Source organism: Hoplias malabaricus, chromosome 4 (assembly GCF_029633855.1).
Source record: "Hoplias malabaricus isolate fHopMal1 chromosome 4, fHopMal1.hap1, whole genome shotgun sequence".
Classification (NCBI taxonomy): domain Eukaryota; kingdom Metazoa; phylum Chordata; class Actinopteri; order Characiformes; family Erythrinidae; genus Hoplias; species Hoplias malabaricus.
In genome coordinates, this window is record NC_089803.1 from 61338978 (window position 1) to 61359461 (window position 20484).

At 36.1% G+C, this 20484-nt stretch overlaps 3 protein-coding genes across 4 annotated transcripts in view; 2 read left to right on the forward strand and 1 right to left on the reverse strand.

Moving 5' to 3' along the window:
• Nucleotides 1-54: 54 nt before the first annotated feature.
• kin (Kin17 DNA and RNA binding protein) lies at nucleotides 55-7704 on the reverse strand. Its single transcript, XM_066667225.1, has 11 exons — nucleotides 7491-7704; nucleotides 6541-6635; nucleotides 6400-6443; nucleotides 5335-5457; nucleotides 4095-4279; nucleotides 3903-4000; nucleotides 3322-3439; nucleotides 3087-3209; nucleotides 2849-2948; nucleotides 2321-2421; nucleotides 55-305 (listed from the first exon to the last, which is right to left on the reverse strand). Exons 1-11 carry the CDS (start codon nucleotides 7602-7604, stop codon nucleotides 243-245), a joined length of 1164 nt encoding a protein of 387 aa, XP_066523322.1. The 5' UTR covers nucleotides 7605-7704; the 3' UTR covers nucleotides 55-242.
• A 718-nt stretch (nucleotides 7705-8422) lies between these two features.
• atp5f1c (ATP synthase F1 subunit gamma) lies at nucleotides 8423-14176 on the forward strand. 2 transcript variants are annotated; one of them, XM_066668450.1, is made up of 9 exons: nucleotides 8423-8547; nucleotides 9937-9971; nucleotides 10383-10514; nucleotides 10752-10956; nucleotides 11231-11374; nucleotides 11482-11546; nucleotides 11682-11837; nucleotides 12539-12635; nucleotides 14038-14176. In XM_066668450.1, exons 1-9 carry the CDS (start codon nucleotides 8507-8509, stop codon nucleotides 14039-14041), a joined length of 879 nt encoding a protein of 292 aa, XP_066524547.1. In that variant the 5' UTR covers nucleotides 8423-8506; the 3' UTR covers nucleotides 14042-14176. The 2 variants fall into 2 exon arrangements, with proteins under 2 accessions (XP_066524547.1, XP_066524548.1); XM_066668451.1 differs by lacking the exon at nucleotides 14038-14176 and having other exon boundaries at nucleotides 12539-12639.
• A 3218-nt stretch (nucleotides 14177-17394) lies between these two features.
• The window catches only part of taf3 (TAF3 RNA polymerase II, TATA box binding protein (TBP)-associated facto), a 65198-nt gene continuing 62108 nt past the window's right edge, over nucleotides 17395-20484 (forward strand). Inside the window, exon 1 of the mRNA XM_066669993.1 lies at nucleotides 17395-17792. Within this exon, the coding sequence (XP_066526090.1) occupies nucleotides 17627-17792 (166 nt within the window). The 5' untranslated portion in view covers nucleotides 17395-17626. The remainder of the gene's footprint in view (nucleotides 17793-20484) is intronic.

Consider the following 20484-nt stretch of genomic DNA (forward strand, 5'->3'; position numbering starts at 1 on the left):
AAATGAACTGTTCTTATCGCACACCGTTCAAACTCTTCTCCTTTCTTAAATTTCAGTATGAATCCATTCAAGAAAAATATATACTTTAATCACACATAATTTCAACTGCAGCCATTGATGCTGACATTACCAGATAAAACATAACGAAGTAAAAAAGAAAGATCCTGAAGAACACTCTGACACAGTAGAGACTTTCCAGGGGAAATGAATACAGTGGCACAGAAAAATGTTTTAAAAAATGCTCAAGCCTGCTTGGAGAAATCTTCATATGCAATGCCTTCCACTGTCTTCCCTTTCATATGACCCTGCAGAATAAAAAGAGCCATGTTTTACATCCATGTTAATGCAGACTTTACTTTTACATTTATTGGCACACACTATTTCATTCATGTTATAGATGCTGAGAAATTTAGTGTTAGAATTCTTGCCCAAAGGCTTTTATTGGTGTGATGTGGTGTGTTCACCTGGACAGGTAATTGATCTGTGTTCTGTGCAGAAGGAAGCAATATATTACATACACTATGGTTCAAAATATTGAAATAACTAGTCATACAGTAGTACACTGATTTATGTTCACTTAAACACAAGCTAAACAACAGCATGTATTTTAATAGATATGCTAATATACAGGGGTTGGACAATGAAACTGAAACATCTGGTTTTAGACCACAATAATTTATTAGTACGGTGTAGGGCCTCCTTTTGCGGTCAATACAGCGTCAATTCGTCTTGGGAATGACATACACAAGTCCTGCACAGTGGTCAGAGGGATTTTAAGCCATTCTTCTTGCAGGATAGTGGCCAGGTCACTACGTGATGCTGGTGGAAGAAAACGTTTCCTGACTCGCTCCTCCAAAACACCCCAAAGTGGCTCAATAATATTTAGATCTGGTGACTGTGCAGGCCATGGGAGATGTTCAACTTCACTTTCATGTTCATCAAACCAATCTTTCACCAGTCTTGCTGTGTGTATTGGTGCATTGTTGTCCTGATACATGGCACCGCTTTCAGGATACAATGTTTGAACCATTGGATGCACATGGTCCTCCAGAATGGTTCGGCAGTCCTTGGCCCATCTAGCACAAGTATTGGGCCAAGGGAATGCCATGATACGGCAGCCCAAACCATCACTGATCCACCCCCATGCTTCACTCTAGGCATGCAACAGTCTGGGTAGTACGCTTCTTTGGGGCTTCTCCACACTGTAACTCTCCCAGAAGTGGGGAAAACAGTAAAGGTGGACTCATCAGAGAACAATACATGTTTCACATTGTCCACAGCCCAAGATTTGTGCTCCTTGCACCATTGAAACCAACATTTGGCATTGGCATGAGTGACCAAAAGTTCGGACAGTTCTGGTAGAAACAGGAGAGTTGAGGTGCACATTTAATTCTGCCGTGATTTGGGCAGCCGTGGTTTTATGTTTTTTGGATACAATCCGGGTCAGCACCCGAACATCCACAGTTAATCTTGTTGGATATGTTTCATCCTTCTTGGTGGTATGCTGACATTACCCTGGATACCGTGGCTCTTGATACATCACAAAGACTTGGTCACAGATGCGCCAACAAGACGTGCACCAACAATTTGTCCTCTTTTGAACTCTGGTATGTCACCCATAATGTTGTGTGCATTGCAATATTTTGAGCAAAACTGTGCTCTTACCCTCTGCTAATTGAACCTTCACACTCTGCTCTTACTGGTGCAAGGTGCAATTAATGAAGATTGGCCACCAGACTGGTCCAATTTAGCCATGAAACCTCCCACACTAAAATGACAGGTGTTTCAGTTTCATTGTCCAACCCCTGTATATTAAAGGGAACATATTATAATGTTTTCCACAAGTTTTTACAGTTCCCTGGGGGCTGAATTAAATATCTCTGATGTGTTTTGGTCAAAATATCACTGGGATCAAACAACACAAATCCATACTCTCCCTGTCTAAACAGCCCTGTTCAGAACTACTGGTTTCAGCACTTAGCCCATTTACTTACCACAGTTTTGAGATTTAGACAGGCTACAAAAAACTGAGTTGTTATATTTCAAAGTTTGTAGGTTGGTAGGAGCCCCAGACACACAAATTTATTAATAATTTCAGAATATGCTCCTTTTATATTTCTGGGTATTTTTTTTTTACAAAATTGAGATGCTATTAAATAATCAAACTATACCTGTGATGTTAAATTGTACTATCATCATAACAGATTCACTGTATTCATGTACCTACAACAAAATGGGTTCTGAATGGTGATTATAAAAACATTGAACGGTAATTAACAGCTTTCAATAAATTAGTATTTACATTCCTCCTAAAACTTACTGAGTCTATTTTGAGAGTGGCAGAGAAATTCTTCTCATCAATGCATTCTAGAATGGCCTCTGCATCTCTGTACTGCCCATTCACAATCACCACTCGCTTACCTGAAAGAACAAAGAGAGAGAAAGAGAGTCAGCAGCAGAGTTTTGACACCTAAGTTTGTGAAATCCATGACTAAACCATGACACATTTAATGACTTGGTTTTCAAAAGCAGTAATAGATTAGAAACTATTCTAATAACTATTCAATAAAGGCATGTGCTAATTTCTGGGCAAAAAAAACTATTACGTAAATAATAAATAAATAATAATAAAAAAAAATTTAATCAAACATATTTTTGCTTATATTCCACAACTGTGTAGTAAGTTTATATGAGTTCTCGAGTCACATTTATATTTAAACATAAACCTAAGCAAAAGGTAACATCAAAATTGAAATGTGAGATTTCTTGATTTGCTGAATCTACTCCTAAAAATCATAATTAAGTTTAAACTTCTTTTATTAAATTTGATCGATTGTGATGAATTTACCAGGTGCTGGGATGACTGTCTCTACATGACTTTGGTCCAGTTTGAGTTTGTCCCCTGAGTCGATCATTTTCACTACAGCAGTGTATTTATTCTGCACCTCCTGGAAATACACAGGCAAAGCACATATTCACATTTAATTCAAAATCATGAATTGTAAATGGGATTTTTACTTCAGCATGGGTTTAAACACCTGTGAGTAGTATCTACAAGATCATAATAGTACACATCCCAAACTGACCCGTATGATGGCTTTCTTCTTGTAGTATTTATCTCCCAGTTTCTTGGTGATGACCTTGACTACTATGTCTGGACGTAGCCAGTTATCCACCCTCACTGACTTCATCTTCTTCTGCTCTTCCATCTGAAAGTGGCAAAGAGAAGAAATTTCAGCAAACATTGAAGAAATAGTTAAATGTTATCTTCTGTTAGCAAGTAAGAAAATAAGTAAACAAACAAATAAATAACCCACATACTTCCATTATCTCTTCGAGCGCAGATTTTTTCTTCTTGCCTTTAGAGTCAGAGGTGTGAGAGTAGTCTTTCCTCTTAGTGGAACCAGTGTGTTTAAGTGCACTTGGACCTAAAGATGTGCTGTGGAATACAGAAGAAGAAGCTAAATGCTACTATTTTTTCATAAACAACTTATGTAACAAAACTTGCAGTTAAATATTCTCCAGGTGTGTTGAGCTGCCCAATATATAGTGGACTTAGCCACAGCTAATCACCCACAGCTAACTGGAGAGCTTTTTAGATGCAAATGACATCATGGAACTGGCTTTTAATGCAATCTCTCATATACAAACTCACAGTCTAAAATTATTGAACTTTTTAATAACGCTTTAATGAACTAACATTGAAACATGAATGTTAACACAAAGCACTTTTGTACATATAGTAGTGAGATAGATAGATAGATAGATAGATAGATAGATAGATAGATAGATAGATAGATAGACAGATAGATAGATAGACAGATAGATATGAATCATAGAACACAGCATATATAATAAATAAATGTGGAACTTCTATAAAGTGGCTATTAATTACATACTACCTTGCTTTAATGGGTCCTACAGAGGAGCTACTGCCCAAGTTAAAGGCCACTTTCTCTTCATTACTCTCTCTGTTCAGTTCAGTAAACACCGGATCCTCCTAAACATAAAAAGAGAGGTACTTAAAACTCAGAGACAGAAGTGAAATTCTCTGCAAGCACATTGCATACTCTCTCTCATACACACACACGCACCTCTGGATCTTTGCCCTCTCTTCCTCTCCGCACTTGTTCTTCAATAAACCTGGCACTTCGTTCTTCATCATCCATCTCCTGCTTCTTTTTCTTCTCTAGCTCCTCCTGCCTGCGGATGGTTTCTGGATCACGGTCGATGTACTGAACGTACCACCCCTTCGGTGTCTCGTCCACTTTACAAAAACCTTTACACAATAACAAAACAAGAAATTTTATCTGAGTGGTTCCCTTCCACTTAAACAGGCCACTGATAATAAGACATTTATATTTCAAGAAATATTAAATATAAAATAATGAGCTTGCATAAGAAAGGGGAAAAAAATCATGAGCTCAGAAGGGCCTTTTAACAGCTGCACAAGACATGGTGTTGTACCAAAATTGAAAAAATCAAGTAAAGAGCAGTTAACGCTTTCAACTGTAAGTAAAAGGAGAAAATCAAGCTCCAGTTTATTTAGATTCTAAAAGAATCAATGTGTTTGTGTCCATATTCCACTGTGAGAAGGCAACTCAAAACCATGGGTCTGAAAGAACATGGCACATTCAAGAAGTGCTTACTGAAGAAAAATGAAATCAACAAAAATGAAATAAAGAAGCTACTGGTATTCTCAGAACAATGGACTGACCACACCAGATCTAAACAACACTGAATGCGTTTGGGATTATTTGGATTGCAAAAAAAGCAGATGTTTGAAAAAGTATTTGGATAGACTGAATTTTGGAGGGGTTTGAAAAATCTTCTTACAGACTTTTTTGAAAAACTGAAAGCAAGACTGCCTAAAAGAATGGAAGCTGTAAAACTGATGTTAAATGTATTTTTCAATAATTTTTCAAACTTCTGCTAAGTGCTTGTCTTCTGCAACTTCTTTCCTGCCAATTCAAATTAATGGCCATTTTAACTGAAAATTATATTAATGAAGGGTAATCTTGTTGTGCTCCGGTTTCCTCCCATGGTCCAAAAACACACGTTGGTAGGTGGATTGGCAACTAGTGTCCGTAGGTGTGAGCGTGTGAGTGAATGTGTGTGTTGCCCTGTGAAGGACTGGTGCCCCCTTCAGGGTGTATTCCTGCCTTGCGTCCAATGATTCCAGGTAGGCTCTGGACCCACCGTGACCCTGAATTGGATAAGCGCTTACAGATAATGAATGAATGAATGAATAATCTTGTTGTAGTTTGTATATATATGAGCATTGTAATTATTATTGTCAGTAAAAGAGCAAAAATTCTGAATGTCTGTGCTTACCTTCTCTTCCCAGCCATTTAGTGAAATCTGTGAGAGTCTCCCACTGAGTGGAGTTCATGTGAACATGTTCTCGGTTACTGATGTATTCATTATACACAATGTTGTTGTGAACACGCTTTGTCCCTGCAAACAGAAACAGAAGGGATCCTTAATAAACTATAACATAGATTACAATATCATTGCTGTCAAAACTGTCTTGTGGCTAGGGCTAATAACGAATAACGAAAATATTATAATACTGTGCTATTGACCAGCCAACCACAGGGAATGGCAAGCAACCCTCACAATCTGATCTGCCACCATTGAACGGCTGAGTGTCAGTCTTTGTTTTATAAAATGGAAACAATGGCAGCAAACCTAGTCACAAAACCAAATCCAGCTTCACCAGTTTGGGAGCAACCAAATGAAAAGGGAGAACCAGCCAATTTATTTGAGGCAGTATGGAAAATATGTGCAAGAAGGTCACAGTGAAATAGGGAAATACTTGGAGTTTGAGACATAATCTAGCTAGCTATCATATATCTATTGAAGCCCAACTGTCTTTGCAAGAACCAAGTCATGAAGCAGCCACCAAAAACAGTTCAGGCTGGTTCCAAGCTAATAGTTAGAAATAGACCACTAGAATCAGGATAAAGTAAATAATTTGGGGCAGTAGTACAACATATCTCCGCATTGAGCTTCTTTAAATCACAGCATTGAAAATTCTTTCATCACAACAGCCCTACTTGCAACTCAAAATTAACTTGAACTTATACATTAATATAACAATATTTTACATCTGCATGCAAAGGTTGGAAACCCATTAGCAAAATATATTTGTTGAATTTCTTCGTAAATATATGTGAAAACCTACATACAATTGGTTGATTTAACAAATAAAGTTCACTAGATGCACCAAATATGTTCACTGTAGAAGATTAGTTTAAGTAACTCTGAATAATTTCAACTGATCTATGCTCATATATGAAATGTTCACAAAATATACAAAAATTTGTTTGAAATATTAAAAAAAAGACAGTGGCAATATTTGGACATCTCCTTATAACACAAGAGTTGGCATCTAACCGAAGCGTCTTCTGAGCAGTTCCAAGAAGTCGTTCTTAAACTCCCTGTTAAAAAAAAAAGGGAAAAAAATTAATAACCCAACATTTAGGAGATATATTACTAATACCATGTCTTCTGTCATTGAGAAGGAGAATAACTCACTCTGAGAAGTAGCTCATGAACTGATTTGGATTTTCTGAGGCTAGTAGCAGCTGTCTCTGATGAGACTCAGACATACAGTGGCATTTAAACCCATTCTGTGAGAGAGAAAGATAGAGAGAGATCAGCATTTATCATTTTATATATTTTTAGAATGTTTCTGCTGTGATGAAACAGTATGTTACAACTTTTTATTAATTCATTGTCTTTTAATTGGTTCAACCCAAAAAGTGTCATGGTGTGACACATTGGGTCTAAACAGGGCACCAGTCCATCACAGTACTTCACACACTCACCTAGACTCTCACACATCTGTGGACAATTTCACACAGCCAATTAACTTACCAACGTGTTTTTGGACCGTGTGAGGAAATTCATGCAGACACAGTGAGAACCCACTAAACTTCTAACAGACAGTGAAATGAAGCAAGGACTAACTCCAGAACTCCAAGATCCTTGAGCTGTATGGCAGCAACACTGTTGCTCCACCATACCTCCTCATGTAATAACTAAAGATGCCAAAATATTGACTTACAGAATGATGATATTAACTTCTTATAAAATATTTTAAAGGGTAATTACATAGGTTGTCACCATAATGACTTATGATTTCACAGAGAATATCTTAATATCTCAAAAGACAGGCTTACCATCTCATAATAATGACAGTTCAAAATAATGAGAAAAAAAATTATTTTATATCAGCCATTTTCAAATAGGGCTATGACATACAAAGTCATAATTATAAGAACTTAAGTCTTTATTATGGTACATTACGTCATAATTATGAAAAGTCACGGTTACGAGATAATTATGAGAATATTAGGATCTCATTATTATACGTCGTAATTATTACAACTTATTAATATGACTTATTAAATGGCTATATTTTGTGAAAAGCTGAAATTAATTTCATCAACATTTAAAATGTTAAAGACAGGTATAAATCTCACTTCATCACGGCATTGTTTCTGGCACATCTGACAATACCAACGCAACTTCTGCAGGCCTTTCGCCTTAATCCTGTTTCCGATCGCTTTCGGACTCAGAAAATCAGCCTTGCCCATGGTTTATCACTGCTTTAACCGATAAATAGCACACCGAGAAAATAAACTGACTACTGAGTTGCTAGAGCTCTGGTTCCCCTGTGTTGCTCGGTCTTTTAGATTTGTGTGTGTGCGTGTGTGTTTTCTACGTCATCATTCCTTGTGTAGCTGTAATAATCGTGGACCTGATTGAATCGTTCTTAGAATCAGATTCTTTCAAAGGACAGAATAGACTCAGAATTTCAACTGAATCAAGACATTTAGACTTTATTTTCAATTTATTCGTAGCATCTATCTAAATTTATATCTAGAATATCGAGGTGAATTTACATTTAGTGGGAATTTATGTCTGACTAACTGGAGACAAAAGACCACAAATCTTTTGTCCTGAAGACCACAAATTGTATACATTTGAAACCTGGATGTGCTAAATTAAACTTCTCAATGCATTCTGGATATATATTAATGCAAATGTTTTATAGTATTTAGCGAGAGAACACGATAATATTCCCACATCTGCCATTAAATCAAAAATATTGTATACGTGCACATAATGATACAATTGCAATAGTGGGAAACTTTGAGGTTCCATTTTCAAAGCTCACAAAACAGCAAAGTATTGTGTAAAATTAGTATGTGTAGAGTACACCTTATGTGACGCAAGCTTATATTCAGTCAAATATGTCACTCATAAACGTATGGAATATTTAATGCCAAAATCATTAATAAATTAATCCATATCACAATTACACTTAATCGTTTAATTATTTAACATCGCATTCTAACCCACTGACGCGAAAAAAACAGACTCAAATTTAAGAATCGGTTCTGTTGAGTGAGAAAAACGTCATCGGGGATTCGACATTTTGTAGGCGCTATGCGCATGCGCAGTGCGGCCAGTCTGACCTTCATTGGAAGTGAACATGTTTAGCAGGGCCAGCGCGGCGGTGTTCCTCCCACAATGGTAAAACATGAAATGTTCTTTATTTTATTTCTTAACGCTGTGTAACATCTTGTAAATTGACTTGAATGTGCAGTTAAGGCGTTTGCAGGTACATTTCGGCTGTTATTTGGGTTAAAACCTTGCAAGGACGTCACTCTCCCAGTAGGCCGCAGTGCATTAGGTTGATTTACATTGAACTTAACCGGTTCGATTCTTTTCAACAAGCATGCGAGTCTCTGACTTGATTTACAGCTTTTTATACCTGATGTAACGTCCTGAAGACATTAAATGTAACTGAAATTAGTTTGGTTTTTGTCTTGACCTGTTTGTATGGGGTACACCCAGAATAACTTTTCTTCAGTGCTTATTTTATTTTAAATTAAGTTTTTACAATTCCTGTGCTGTTTAAAGCTCTTCAGTGAAGTGTTTAAGTTAATAATAATAATAAAAAGTTGACATAGACTTATCTCTAATTTGAGTTATTGGCCCTAAACATTTAAGCAGAGCAAAGGTTTGACAGCTGCAAAATGTAAATGGAAAACTAAATATTTAATTTAACCACTTAGCTTTTAAATTAGGGTTAATACTCACGAAGTTTCCCCCAAGGAAAGTAGAAGACGTTTGGAGTTAGAGTTTAGATTCCATGCAATTAAAGCAAAAATACATAGTGCTCTCTTTATCCTTCAGAATGAAACAGGCCTTTTTGTTAATGATATAAAATGTACGTATGTTTTTTAATGGCTCATATTGTGCCTCAAAGCTATGTGATATTTTTTTTTCCCCAGAAGAGTAAATAAAGAATAATAATAATAATAATAATAATAATAATAAAAAGCTGAGTGATGTATATAAATGTATATATTTTTTGATCCAACAGGTTAGACTCGTTGGTTGCAATGCAAAAACTATAATTTCACAAATTTAAGTAGATTTATTTAACTACAAATTAAAAAGCGATACATTTGAGTATATTCAGTAGTATTCAGTCTCGTATCGATCTGACAATATTTATTGAAAAACATTACAAAGGGATACATATAAGTATTCAAAATCTTGTTCTTGGATGTATTGAGAAAAAGAGAGGGAAAAAAAACTCTTTTGGCAGTGGCACCCAGGATGTGTTTCTGCCATGTGTTTGTGGCCAGTGATTCAGGATAGGCCCCAGCCCACCCTGAACAGGTTGAAGTGGTTACAGAAAAATAGAGTGTAGATGAATGAATGGATGAAGGAACAAACTAAAACACAACAATGAGAGAGAGAAGGAAAAATAAACACCTTAACGTAAATCATTCCTAATATGAATTTTCATTGTCTGATTGCATTATTTGAGTTTAAAGGAACTTATTTCTCTGAAGCTTCGAATGCAAATGTCATTGACTTTTTTTCATTCAATGTGTTTTATTTTTGCAGTGGGCAGGTCAGGAACATGGCTACCTTGAAGGACAGTGAGTAAACCTTACTATTATCCCTGTTGATTGTATTTTGTATCATTTAACCTTATAGTTTAAATACATAACCTTACATTTAAGTATATAGTAGCAATTTACTGCCAACAACACCTGTTGCAGAACCCCATAAAGTTAATCTGTCCCTGAGGTGGTATTTTGATCAAAGTGAGACAATCTGAGGGATTTTCTCATGGTTTTCTGCAGGAGCCTACTTTCAGGGAGATTCGGCCTTTTTATATAAAAAAGGATTTAATCAAATATATGCAATGAAACTGAAATTAAGAGAAACTCTTATATAGCACCTTTTGTTCCTATGAGGTATATTGACTGGGGGAATGACTTGGTGATGCATGTCTTTCAGTCATAAAACTGATTGAAATTATTCCTATTATCTGCATTTATCTTTAGTCACCATTCGGTTGAAGTCCGTCAAGAACATCCAGAAGATCACCAAGTCCATGAAGATGGTGGCCGCCGCCAAGTACGCTCGGGCAGAGAAAGCCTTAAAACCGGCTCGTGTCTATGGCACTGGTGCACTTGGTAAGTTAATACATTTTCAGTACGTTTTAGGCTGTGTAGTCATCCATATGACTTCTATCATATAAGATAATTCTCATACACCAAATGTAGCATGATACTGACACTTAGAAACAATACTCTATAGGAAGGACAAATTTAAAAAATGTATTCAAAAACTAGCAATGTTTTGGGGTTTTATTTGTTTTTGGTTTTTTTTGGGATTATTTCAGAGACTTCTGTTTGTTTGATTTTTTTCAGCACTGTATGAGAAGGCTGATATCAAAGCTCCAGAGGATAAGAACAAGCATCTGATAATTGGTGTGTCATCAGATCGAGGGCTTTGTGGTGCCATCCACAGCAGTGTGGCTAAAGCCATAAAGAGTGAAATCGCTAGACTCTCTGGTGCTGGCAAAGATGTCATGGTGGTTAATGTAGGAGACAAGCTCAGAGGCCTGCTCTATAGGTAAATTTTTTTTTTCTCAGATATGTTTTCCCAGAGATATACACAAGTCATACACACTCACTAACTATAAGGTAAAAGGGGGGGACACTACACAGTAAAGGTTTAATTTATATATGTATGTATATACATACGTACACACATATATATTAATCAAATGTGTACCAAAATTGTTAATTTTTTTCTAGGAACCTCTTTAAAATCATGTTAGTTGATTCATGTTATGTTCGTTTTTTTGCCTTTCTATTAAAAGCCTTTTTCTTTTTCTCTTTCCTAGGACTCATGGCAAACATATCCTCATTAACTGCAAGGAGGTGGGCAGGAAACCTCCAACTTTCACTGATGCTTCAGTCATTGCCACAGAGCTGTTGGACTCTGGCTATGAGTTTGACCAGGGCACCCTCATCTTTAACAGATTTAGGTCTGTTAAATAAATATATACATTTATTTTTTGATAACTTTTTAAATTACATTAACAGTGAATAATGTACATGTTTGTTTATTTATTTATTTATTTTTATTGTACAGGTCTGTTATTTCATACAGAACAGACGAGAAGCCTCTCTATTCTATGGAAACTGTTGCCAGTTCAGGTATTGTTAAATATTTTCCATTAATCTTTCTTTAATCTTTGGTTGCAATCATTTATTGAGAGAATAATTAAATTGAAATTAATTTTCCAGCTATGAGATCAGACTAACCAAACATTTCTTTTTCTTCTAATGCAGAGAACATGGGTGTCTATGATGACATAGATGCTGATGTGCTGAGAAACTATCAGGAGTTTTCCCTGGTGAACATAATCTACTATGGGTTGAAGGAGTCCACCACCAGTGAACAGAGTGCTAGAATGACGGCTATGGACAGCGCCAGCAAGAACGCCTGTGAGTGAAGCCACATCTTTGCTCTGTTCAACCATACACTCATAAGAAATATTTTTTTCTCGCATAACTCCATGACAGCATCAAAATTTCTTTTAAAAAATGTTGTAGAGTAGCGGTGTAATAAAATAACAAAACTTGAAAACTTAATCAGTAATGGGTCCTTAATATCCATTTCTGCAAATGATATGTGAATGTGAGTAATTGTGCAAAACTTTTAAGAACTCCTGTGTAACGTTCTATACCAGTTAATCGGTTCTCCTACACCAGGGGTGCACAACTCCAGCAAATCCAGCAAAGTTTGGTGATTCCTCTGCTAAAACACAACACTTAAACCTGTCAATTAACAGATGAGTTGAATCAGGTGTGTGAGAGCAAAGTAATCACCACACTTTACTGGATACTGGCCCTCCAGGACTGGAGTTGTGCACCCCTGTACTACACACATTAAACAGAAAGTTGGTGTTTTAGTATATGCGGGTGAAAAATCATTCTGCAGGAAAGCAGTTATTCTGATGCCAAACAGAGGACATACAGTCTGTCATTAAATAATTATATGAAGTGAAAGCCACTTAACGTGGCATTACACAATTTTCCTAATGCATGAACTGAGGTAAGGTGGAATTAACTTGACTTTGATATTTATGAATTCTTGGGCTTCATATATATATAAATGTTTTTATTTATTTTTTCCCTTCTTACAGCTGAGATGATCGATAAACTGACCCTCACCTTCAACCGCACTCGCCAGGCTGTCATCACCAAGGAGCTCATTGAGATCATCTCTGGAGCTGCTGCTCTGTAAGATGTTCAGTAATTTGTGTGTGTTTGTTCATTCCTTTAATTTCTCATTCCACCTTCTCGTACATTTAGCTGTAACCATTTAACTATTATCTTTTGCTCACCTGTCTTTCTCTATCTGATCTGATTTATTCAGTTTTCTCTGTCTCATCCCATTCATTTGTCTATATTGCCATACATGCAAAATACTAAGCTGCCTGATTTTATTTTAATACTAGTATTTTTTTTTTTCCTCTGTCTGCATGCCTTAATTTGTATATCTGCTTGCTTTTAATTTCTCTTGCTTTGAGTTATTTATTTGGGTGTGAAAACGTCTCTAATCTAATTATCTTTATACTTATCCACAATTTTTTTAATCTTTCTTAATTTGTTTAATTAATTTCTTTAGTTCATGTAAAGTTAACATTTTCATAAAATTAGTACTAATTTGTCATTTGTTTTAATTTTATCCCCATTGACTAACACCCTTCACCAACATACATTCAATTCTCTCAGGGACTGAGGCATAATGAAGGTAAACTAGTGAAGCCGAATGTTTACCACTGTGGCTGTGTTTGAAAATGTTAGTTAGTTAGTTAAATGTTAGGTTAGTGCTGGGTGATGAGCGCAGATTAATTGTATGTTTTACCATGATTACAATTAATGAAAGATTACTTTTGTTTTTGTATTTTTGACCCTCATAGTTCAGTGACAGGGCTTGTACTATAAATATGCTCCAGTATTAAAGCTGGGATATTTTTTTCTAATGTTGCTTGGAGCTTGTTCCTCTCGTGTTTTTTTTTTTTTATATATTTTTTTATTTTATTTATTTTTTTTTTTTAAAGCACGGTTTATATTTGGAGTGATTGTGCTTTGGTTGCTGAAACTGTTTTTTCCTCATTGTTTACATTTGACATCTTTCTCTTTTCATCTTTTCATCTGAACATCTTTTCTGTTCAGTGTCGTCTTAATTATAGTCAAAACACAGCACGTCCAAACCAGACGCTGTTTTTCTTTGGTACGAGCTGCTTGTGTCACTTGGTCAGCCTCTGCGTTTAGGTTGCTTCCATGTGGCAGATGGGGCACGATCATGTGACTACAGCTTAGTAGTGTGGTTTTAAAGGGACAGTACATGAACACCCAGTGGGGATATAACAGAATAAAAGTAATCAATTTAATCCATATAGAAAAGATTATATTGATTAGAAGTTCTAAATGTCGATTTCAATTAATTGCCCAGCCCTATGTTAGATCCATGTTAGTTAAACCTGCTCTTGTAGAGTACATGCTTTCTGTATATTTCTTTTCATAGTGGTAGCTTGGTAAAATGTTATTTTAAATGTCCATTTTTAATCTATCAATGGTTTTATGTAAGAGTGATGTGGCTTGCATGTGTGTAATAGCTTATTTCATTTCTTCACAGGTAAAGAGTACCCATCCGGACCCTCGTTGTGGTTCTGAATTATAGAATGCGTTCCAGTTCAGTTGTCTGGCATCAAGTGAAATATTTGTTCTTTTGTTTGTAAAATATGAGAAAATAAACCTCTTACATTGATGTCCATTGTTGGTGCTGTGGTCAAATTTTATTTATTTATTTTTTCTCAGTTCACACCTAAATGCATCGACTTTGGCCAAACTTATTTTAATGAAAATCACAGAGAGCAATACCTGAATCACAACACTACTATATAATGGTGTAGCTTTATTGTTAATTAAGATAAAAGTAAACATTTGCTATAGCCGAATATTTATAGGTTTTTGCCCAATGTCTCTTCTGAAATCAGTAGAGTTTTTCTCCAACTGCTGCAGAAGCAGTTCCTGTAATTTCAAGGTCCTTTGCCAAAAGGTTTATACCCTTTTAGTTGATGCATGTCTTGGGATATAGTAATATTAGACTCGTGTGCAGCTGCTCAAATGTGGCCCATTCCATTCCCAATGCTTCATTGTAGAGATTATACCAACTGTTCACTGTACACTGATGTCAGCTATAGGTACACCTTCATGTAGGTACACCTTCATGTAGGTCAGTTAATTTTATTAGCAGAGGTGTTTACAATCTTTTGGATTTATAGCATACATATAATCTTGAAATAAAAAGGTGTTAACGAGTTCTTGGAAATTAAGCAGTAGAACCATGCTTTAGTTTCCAATTAAGTCTTTCATTAATTTTTTGAGTAAAAAGCATTCAGTCTAATAAACATATTTAAAGTTAACCATGAGGTTTTAATCATTTTAAAGCTATACTAAGTCCAGTGGTGGTTAAACATTGGTGATGTAATTTATTCTAAGACGAGGCTTAAGTATCTCTGGAAACTTAATTTTTGTACAGAATTTATTCTTTCATTGAAACATATGTTAAGCAAACAATCATTTAGAAACTTAAGGCTTCATTCAGTTGTTAGAAACTTTCTTTGGAAAGGTTTATATTTCATTATTTTAATATACCTCTTGGGTGTTAGAGGTTATCGGTACAAAGAACTTCTCTGTGAAATGAGGGCTTGACCTAAATAAAAGCTCATGGATTTAATCCCATATATGAACTTTCAATGGCTCAGGTTCTTTGATTAAAGCAGTGTAAAGTTACACTGAACTGATTAGTGGTGAACCCTGCTGACTTCATGGCATGCCTATTGTTGTTTTATAATAATTGGCAATCAAAACACGTTTAGCCTCCTCATTATTTGTGTGCAACCCAAACCCTCATTGCAGGATCAGATTGAGTGGCGCCTTCTTGTGAGTAGCTGCTGGTGTAGAATGACTGCACTTCACTCTGGGTGACTTTTAGGGTCGTTGAGCCTCTGTCCACTAGTGCTGCACCAGTGGGAAAATTTGTTTGGCTAGATGGCAACTCATTATTCAAATTTTGCTACCGGATCCTATGTGCTAAGGTTCTTTATGAATGTTAATTAGATGCATTCTCATTGCTCTAGTACATTTTAATTTATTTAAATGGATTTATTAGTTTTGTGGAGTGTACGTTTACTACACAACAGTGTTTGCAGTGTTTTCACATCCACTAGGGTATGTAAATGCATTATATGTCTACGATTGTGGACACTGGATGAGTGAATTCAGTTACTTTAAGGTACACACACTCGTTAATCGCACAGGAAGTTAATGGCTACAAAGCCACCCAGAATTAGACTGTTCATTTTTGGTGGTATATTTGGTGTCAGTACTTGCTTAGTAATACTGGTTTTGACATATTCAGAATTGGGACATACTGCTGCCTTAAACTGAAAAACATACAGGAGTGGTCTTCACCTCTACCTGAAACCAGACATGTTTCTGACAATTCCAAGACAAATTTAGGAGAAAATAAGCACCAGCTCTCACCTTTGTTTTTGCAATAATAGTTTACCATTTTTCGCTATATATGGCATAGAGAAATGTTCATAGAGATATATTTTCCAATGTACCACATTTTTTAGAGAATTTCATTTGTGTCTAGTGTTTTATTTCATTTGTGTCTGGTGGTTAACCCTAGAGTGACCAGACGTCCTCTTTTACCCGGACATGTCCTCTTTTTTAGACTTAAAAAAATGTCCGGGCGGAATTTCACAGACGTCCAGGATTTTGTTTTTCTAGAGCATACATAGAATTTCGAGAAGCGTTTAGTTCACAAACTAGTCCCGCCCTCCAACGGTCTGACTGTAGAGCTACCGTTATTGGTCGATAACCTTCTCTGTAAACATTTAATTGGTCAGTCTGTATGTCAGTAGTCCTTTTTTACGTCAGGCAAAGCTCATGTCATCACCTACCCTCATCTCGAGCAGCTATGCCGAAACGTAAATGTAAGCTCTCGGATGAATTAAAAAAAAAGAAATTCTCATGTTTTGTGTAGCAAATAAAGATGTAAAGGACATAAAAGCACACATAGGTTCAGCTAAGCATACAACGGCAGCCATCTCATATCTGGTCACCCTAGTTAACCCCCATTAAAATGTGATGACTGATTCTACCCAAGACTATACTGTCAACATCATGTACAGTGATAAACTATTACTCAGTATTCCCTATGCAGCCTTAAGTTCCCACAGAACTGAATGCTTTAACTCTATATGGTTGGGAATCTCAGATATGATGTCCAAATTCCCTGTGTAGCTTTGGTGTTGCTGTGGAACTTCACAGGCTCAGTGGAATGTAAATTCTGATTGTAATTTTAAACTTAAAGACATTAAAGACATTTGTTATTTTTGAATCAGAAAAAAACTCTTGAAGCTCTTGTTCCTAATCCAAAGTTGTATATTCACAAAGAGAAAAACATCTGAAAAATGTTACCAAAATTGTATATATTTTTAGCCGAACTAGAATATGGTTAATAATCCAAAGAATTCAAAATGTCTACAAAGTTATGTCTACAAAAAAAGTGGACTGTTTATTTATTTGTTTGCATGCATGTATGTGTATCATAATTCTTGATGCATGTTTTGCATTTCCCATAAGTGTTGGACTCATGCAATGTATTGTTTTATTATTGTACACTGTATCACATGCAACATCATTGAATAAAAAAAACATTACTTTCACAAAAGTGTCAGATGCCTATTTAGGAGAGTGGCGTGTTAGGGGCAGTCGTAAACACCCTTGTTGGGGAAAATGAAAGAAATGAAACTCCCTACAACCTCAGCGGGGACGCTCAGAAGAGCCAGAGGAGGGTGCGAGGCTGCAAATGCGAGTATTGGGACAGGGCATAAGTCACTGCAAGAACATGGAATCGATTCCCGCGTAATCGACCTTCAGCAACACGTATGTGTGCGCATGCCCCAGGGATCGATTACTCGGGGATCTGTTGAGTGAAAGAGTGATGGCGCCTGTTGTGGAGGCACCGAGCTGTTTGTTGATCTGAGAGATTGTTTTGTCGTGTGATTGTTGTTGTCCCTCTTGTTGTTGTTTGTGTTTAAGCGTCTGGTGTGTGTGTGTGTGTGTGTGTGTGTGTGTGTGTGAACTGGGCGATGAGGGGCTGAGAGAGAAAGGCAGAGGGAGAGAGAGGGAAGGAGATATACAGAGAGATGTGTGAGAGTTATGCCCGTTCGCTGCTGCGGGTCTGTGTGGCGCAGGTCTGCCAGGCTCTGGGCTGGGACGCGGTTCAGCTCTCCGCCTGTGAGCTGCTCTCGGATCTTCTGGAAAGAGTCCTGCTGCAGCTCGCTACCCGCTGCCACCGGTACTCCGAGCTCTGTGAGTACAAACCCCTCTGTAGGGAAACATGTCTCTGCTCTGGGGCTGCCAAAACCGCTGCTCTGTTGATGGACTGAAGTTCTGTTCCACCTTAAATCGTGCATCAGTTAAGGTTACATTCTGCCAGACTGTATCACAACAGAATTGGTTTCGTATACACTAGCTTTTAATTAGATATTTCCGTCCGGTCTTCAATGGTGCAGCAGTTACACACCAGTAGGATTCTTATTCGCGTTTCCTGGTCCACCTTAAATTCAGCAGCAGCTAGCTGCATTCTGTCAGAATTGAACTCAACAGAACTGGCTCATTATTTAAATATTCGGTTCACATTAAAACAAGAACAGAGCCCTTAGATTAGTTTCAGCTAGAAGCCGTTATAGTTATACGTGTTACGTTTGTTATCTTTAATTCTGACGTTTTTATGCGTGTTGTCCTTGTCAAATAGCTTAAGTAAAAAGCAGCTAACGGTAAGCTACATTCTGTCAGACTTTAATTTCCGAATTTTCGCGTCCACCTTACATACTACAGCAATTAATGTTATTTGCCTGTCATTCCGGTGCTTCGTGTGCTATTTTTTCTTTTTGATTTATAATTTGACACAAATGCATTTCAGTGTTTACATTCTTAGCCTGTTAGCTAGGCTAAGCTATGTAGCTACCTTAACTAGCTATGCTAAGGTAACCTCATATTGTCAGTAACTGACCTGGAACTGTTATATGCTGATAAGAAAGAGTTAAAATTTGTGTATTATCGATCTGAATGAAACAATTAACTCAGAGTAAAATGTTGTGACTATAATGTCCTGTTCTATTATAACACTATAACGTTAATTCTAGCAGGAGAAACCTGAGAACATCAAATTGAATTTCTTACTTTCTAAAAGAGTAAAATCCAAATAAATATTACTGAGTTGACAGTCAGAGAGGGAAATAGGCTCATGTGCAGAAATTGACTGCTTGGCAAAAGACTGGACAAAAGTAACACCACATTTGAAAATGTTAAACTGTCGATGTAAGATGCTGATGCTGCTTGTTACCATAGAGACAGAGGCAGCATCTGTAAGTGGACGAGCAAAAGCATCTTTCTTTTTGATGCAAGTTCCAATTTGCTATTTTGTTATATTTGCTTATTTATTTTAGTTTGTTTTCTTGCTTTTCTATATTTGATGTACATATGTATTTTAATTATTTGTAATTATTTTAATTAATTTAAATCAAGTTTATTACCCATTTGCACAAGATGTCAGGACAGTTATGCATTATAATGCTTGTGGTGAGGCACAGGTAATCACTTTACAGTAGGCTAGCACTGATGTTCATACTAAATAATCAGAAATATATAAAATGTACACAGAATATACACTAAATATACAGAGACCGTGGAGTGTAGGCTGTCTTACTGTGTACTAATATACTAGAGAAAAATAGAATACATTTAAATGTAGATTAAAGTGACTGATATATAAAGTGACTTAGTGATATTGTCCATTGAAAAGATATATCAAATATATAAAGTAACAGCATGGAGTAGTGTTGGGGGACTAACAGTTTACTGTTCGTTTCTTAGTTTAAGTGGAACACACTTGTATATTGTGGGAACAAATTAAATAAATATTTGCTCCATTAAAGGAAAAAGTTTGTTTAAGAAATTAAGAAACAGGAAACACAAATTAAGATAATATATTTCAAGAATATTTTCTGCGCACACATTATCATTATTTATACATGTATACTTCATCCGCTCTCCCATGAAGACTGGTCATGATAAAAAAAAAAATGAAGATCCAAATTCTCAGTAACTTATACTGCCTTGACTGCAGGTTTGGTGTGCTTTTGCTTGTAGTAGAGTCTTTAGACACAAACTAATTCAGTGTATTTGTAAGCAAATGTACTCGAATACAGTATCTATTCACGTTGTCCGTTTTTTGTACTTTTCATCCCTGGTTTCTAGTAGGGTTGGGCAATAATCCAATATCAATATATATCCCAATATAAAAGGTTTCAATAATAATGATATGATTTTTAGACACATTTTAATATTTCAATATGCATTATTTACAGCATCTGTCACTGACTGATGTTTATTACAGGACGTAATCTTCAGTTCAGTACACTTAATTTAAAATATTAATATTTACAAAGCTGATAGGTTTTTGTTTCATGGTGATATCATGTTTCTTGTTTGTTCTTAGATGTTTTTCTGTGGATTTTATACTGTTCATTAGGTGTGTACGATATGGAGCTAAAATAATATCATGATATTTCAGGGTATTTTGGCGATAACGATATTCTTGGTGATATGACAACATTGAAAAATACTTTTACTGCAACAAAGTAAATGTTATAAATATGAATTATATTAAATACATTTAATATATATGAATAGTATTAAAGGCTTCTTTGTTCTAACATAACAACATGGTTTATTGTACATCTGATATTTTTAATCAAACAACCTCCACAATTCTCTACCCTTTTTTGGAGCAAATTCCTGTCTCAGAGTCACTTTCCATCGTACTTCACTGTGGCTAAATGACTCATGTATAGAACGTATGCTGTATTATGGGTAACTGCATGATGTCGTAAGTAAGACTGTCACTAATATCACAATATCCATCCATCCATCCATCCATTATCTGTAACCGCTTATCCAATTTAGGGTCGCGGGGGGTCCAGAGCCTACCTGGAATCAT